General features: G+C 36.2%; 1 protein-coding gene across 1 annotated transcript; it reads left to right on the top strand.

Moving 5' to 3' along the window:
• The first annotated feature begins 230 nt into the window (after positions 1–230).
• On the top strand, positions 231–2,952 carry LOC114615895 (vomeronasal type-1 receptor 4-like). Its single transcript, XM_028761493.1, has 3 exons — positions 231–422; positions 518–552; positions 2,055–2,952. Exons 1-3 carry the CDS (start codon positions 231–233, stop codon positions 2,950–2,952), a joined length of 1,125 nt encoding a protein of 374 aa, XP_028617326.1.
• Positions 2,953–4,429: the final 1,477 nt, after the last annotated feature.

Genomic DNA, 4,429 nt, shown 5'->3' with positions numbered 1-4,429 from the left:
TATTCAGTAACATTTGGAGTCACTGGCTCCAAGAATATTCAAAATCAACCAGAGTTCCCATTTTCACCATCTCTTTTTCTTCCTTAGAATTGATCCCTCTGCTCCAGCTCCTTGGATTTCCTTTGTGTCCTAACAACCCAGGAGAACAGAATGTAAAAAAACATTACAGCCTATGACTAGGCAGTTTAAACACAGTTGAAAGTTTCTTAAAGTTTGTGATGGGGTAAAGAATGATGTCAACTCCCTCATTGGGCAGAGTCATTGATACCTCCTGTGAAATCATCTTGACCTCAGAGGAGATGAGTTCTCAGTATATCATCATGTCATCCCATTTGGGTGAGCACAGGAAAATAAGGTGTCTGGCTCACAGACCACTAATGTCCCATTCAGCATCTGCTATCACAGAGACATTACTTTCCATGGTGAGTCTTAAAGCTTTCTCTCAGACCTGCAGAAGACAGGATAGTTTGCAGCCGCTGTTTGAATGAAGTTCTCTATGCTCCTCTTTCTCTTTCAGGAACGCTATGCAGCATCTTCTGAATGCTATGAGAGGTTGTGATCATCTGAGTTTTTGGCATTGCACCCTTGTTTACTACAGGCTGCCAAAAGGTCACCTCAGCGGTTCATAGTTTTCTTTTGGAAACACTGGTGCTAAGTGGTACAGGTATAGGAAGCTATTTTTCTTCTGTAGAAACAAAGAGCAATAGTAATATCTCCGTGGTCATTTATGAGCATTAAGGTATGGAAAAAATTAGACACTTGGCATTCAAATTTCAATTGCTTCTAAGGAGGTTTTTTGGCTTGCCTATTTCAACATCACTTGGTCAGGACTGAGTTTTCATGTCTGTGCTGCTGTAGTTTCTACCTTGCAGAAATGCCTTTGATCAGCATTTTCTTCTTTGGACCCAGGTATATATATATATCATTTATGTTCTCTATCTTACAGAAAATATTTTCTACTATGCACATAGGTATATATATATATAAAATTTCATTTGACATATGTTTAGAGAATCACGATAGAATAGTAACTATATACTTTGTGTTAATCTCTTAATTCAATAAAAGGATGAAATTCTCATGGGTGTCATCCCAGTATTGAATGAATATTTTAAATTAATAAGTTCTTATTCACATGAAATGTATGTGGTTTTATGTGACTAGCATTAGCATTTTGATATTTTATATTTTATATATGACATATGCCAATAGCATATTTTGGAAAATAATAGCATAAGTCAAAAATAAAGTGGAGTATGAAAAATATACTAAGAATGTCAAAGTGAATAACATGTATTTTAGAATTCATATGAAGACTACCAAAGAGAAAAATCAATGTTGTTCCATATAAGCTGGTGAATATTATTTTATTTTAAAGGTGGAATTGATTGCAGTACATCTCTCATTGACAGGAATGGAATACGGGAAATATGTAGGGATTCTAAAATAATGCTAACACTTTCTTTGACAATTTTAATTCTCCACATAGACATCTGTGAGCTAGAAATCATACATCATTTGTAAAGCCATGTGGAAATTGTTGACACCTAGCAATAATTTTGTAAGTTTGGCATTACTTTAACTCCAATGTTGTGACTAAGGTCTGTGGAAACAATTGGGAAGAGATTGAGCCATAGAAATGTTTTTGGTAAAACAAACAAACAAACAAAACAAAAAACAAAGAAACCCACCCGCATCTTGAGGGCTCTACAGAAGGCTTTCTGGGTTAAGAATGCAAGCTGCTCTTACAGAGGACACAATTTCACACTCCAGCACATCCATCTGGCAGCTCACCACTAACTGTAACAGGTCTGTGTACAAAAGCACATGCATTGAAATTAATATTCCCACATAAAGACACAAACACACATGACAAAAACAAGTGAACTTATAGAAATAATTTATTTTTCCATCTGAAAATATGTAAATTCTGACATAAAATATTATATTTGAGTGTTAACAGCATAAATTTTATGTACAATGAAGACAATAGTCCATGTCCATTGTGAAGTGCCATGATATAATACTGATTGACATTCTCCATAACTTGAGAGACTGGCATCCAGAGACATGATCATGGGAATTTTTTTCCTGTCCCAGACTGTGCTGGGAGTGGTGGGGAACTCAGCTCTGCTTTGCTGTTTTATCATCACTGACTTTAATGGGATCAGGACAAAGCCCACAGACAGAATTGTCAAACACCTGACCTGGGCCAATATCATGGTTGTACTCTGCAAAGGAATCCCTCAGACAATGACTGCTTTTGGTCACACATGTTATCTAGATGACATTACATGTAAACTTGTCTTTTATTTGCATAGAGTTTCCAGGGGATTTTCTCTTGGTTCCACATGCCTGTTGAGTGTCTTTCAGGCTATCACTATAAGTCCCATCAATTTCAAGTATGTACATTTCAAGGCCAGAATCCCCAAAATCATTGGTCCTTCCTTGGTCCTGTGCTGGTCCCTGTGTCTACTTGTACATATCTTCATGATCATGACAGTGACTGACATGAGAAATGAAGGAAATCTTACTGAATTTAGACAATTATTGTACTGTACAGCAGTAATTCCTTTCAAACATGTTTACACAGTATATGTGATCATATTGGCCTCCAGTGATGTCATATGTTTGGGTCTCATGATGTGGACAAGTGGCCACATGGTGTTGTTCTTATTTAAGCATAAGCAGAGAGTCCAGTATATTCACAGATCCTTGGCTACTAAATCATTTCATGAGACGAAAGCCACACAAAGTATTGTTATCCTAGTGAGCAGTTTTGTAGCTCTTTATGGAACTTCTTTCATCTTAATGATGTATCTTTCTTTCCAGAGTGAAACAGGTACATGTCTGGTCAATGTCAATGTGGCCATGAGTGCATGCTTCCCAGTACTCTGCCCCTTTCTGCTCACCAGAAACTTTCTTAGGGTTTTTAAGCTCTGCAGTACTTAGAATATATCAAGTATTGTGGCCTTCCCAGCCTTCAGCAGGCTGAACAGACCTTGAGCACTTGCCACTATAGACCTTACCGACCTTGATGGAGTCATCTGCCTTGGTTGCACTTGCCTTAGTGGAGTCATCTGTCTTGGTTGCACATGCAAGTTCCCACAGAAACTTAGAAGAATAGACTGCCTTCTGACTTTGCCTTGCAACATAATCCAGCTGCGACAAAGGATGGGTTCTGTGGGCTTTCCCTATATAAATGTAGTGCTGAATATTAAACTTGGAGCCTTGATCAGAACCTTGTCTTAGATTCATTCTAATATCCCCCTCTCCTCTTTTTCATTTACAACGACCTTTCAGGTAAACCCAGTTTCTCCATGGCCTCTGGGCGATTTCAAAGGGCCATTTTTATTCTTGTATAGTCAGCCCATTAAAACATATACTATACATACTATTCAGTACATAATGTTCACATCAGATCCACAAAGTAGATGTATATCTCCCCATACTCTTGAGTCCAATTACTTTCAATTGTTTCAATTTAGAACATTTTAGAATAAGATAAATTAAATTGGGGGATATATAGCTGGTAATGATTATGAGGATTTAGATGGGTCTAGTTTTCACTCATTTATCTGCTGAATGTATAAACATTAATCAACACTGGCTTCAATCTAGACTGTTAACCTGAGGGAAGAATGTGGTGTCAAAATAACACTGAGGAAATAAACAATTGTAGTGGATGTCCACGAGATTGATGACAATGGGACACACTTATAGTTTACTAGTGTTGGATACCACACAGAATTTAATTTGTGTTGTATTTCTCATGTACTGACAGTTATTTACCAACATTGAGAAATTTCAGTGTGGGATTTGGGATGTCTTTTTTTATATTAATATGAACATCCTGATATCCATGGTTAGAAATGGTGAGAAATCATTAAAACACAAGATATTGTTAATCATAATTATTCATTATTTATGTATCTGAATGTTTTACTTTTGTGTATGTATGTGTACCATGCGCATTTGTCCTATGATAGAATTCAGAATACGGTGGAATATCACATTTAATTTGACTCATGGATGCTTCTGAGCCACTGTGTAGGTGTTGGAAATAAAAATCAATTTCTCAATCACTGATCCCACAATATTTGATTTCTAAATCATATCCTTCCAAATATAAAGTTTATAATAGAATATATATGCAAAATGCATGAATATAGGATTTCAGGCTCTTTGGAAGGAGGTTTTCTTTTATCAGACATGATACAAATTGGCACAACAGAGAAAATAGATAATCATTTCAATGACAATGCTTCTTCATTGAAAAAATTTGGCCAATATGGGATTATCCAGGAAAGTGATTGTTACATCCATACTGACTGTTCAATTTTGAGAGAATTGCTTTGAATTCATTTTTATAACTTTTTGGTAGCTTAAAAACATTTTAGCCATAAATAAGTGTAGTTATAAAGGGGTA

This window comes from Grammomys surdaster, unplaced genomic scaffold (assembly GCF_004785775.1).
Source record: "Grammomys surdaster isolate TR1022 unplaced genomic scaffold, NIH_TR_1.0 187191, whole genome shotgun sequence".
Lineage (NCBI taxonomy): Eukaryota > Metazoa > Chordata > Mammalia > Rodentia > Muridae > Grammomys > Grammomys surdaster.
The sequence above is the reverse complement of the archived record's forward strand: the minus strand, read 5'-3'. Positions and strand labels throughout refer to the sequence as shown.

Excerpts from the sequence above, each read along its gene's own strand:
- LOC114615895 (XM_028761493.1), top strand. The coding sequence starts at position 231 with ATGATGTCAACTCCCTCATTGGGCAGAGTCATTGATACCTCCTGTGAA. Across the intron at positions 423-517 it reads CAGAGACATTACTTTCCATG|GAACGCTATGCAGCATCTTC; the intron begins GTGAGTCTTAAA and ends TTTCTCTTTCAG. Across the intron at positions 553-2,054 it reads TCTTCTGAATGCTATGAGAG|ACTGGCATCCAGAGACATGA; the intron begins GTTGTGATCATC and ends ATAACTTGAGAG.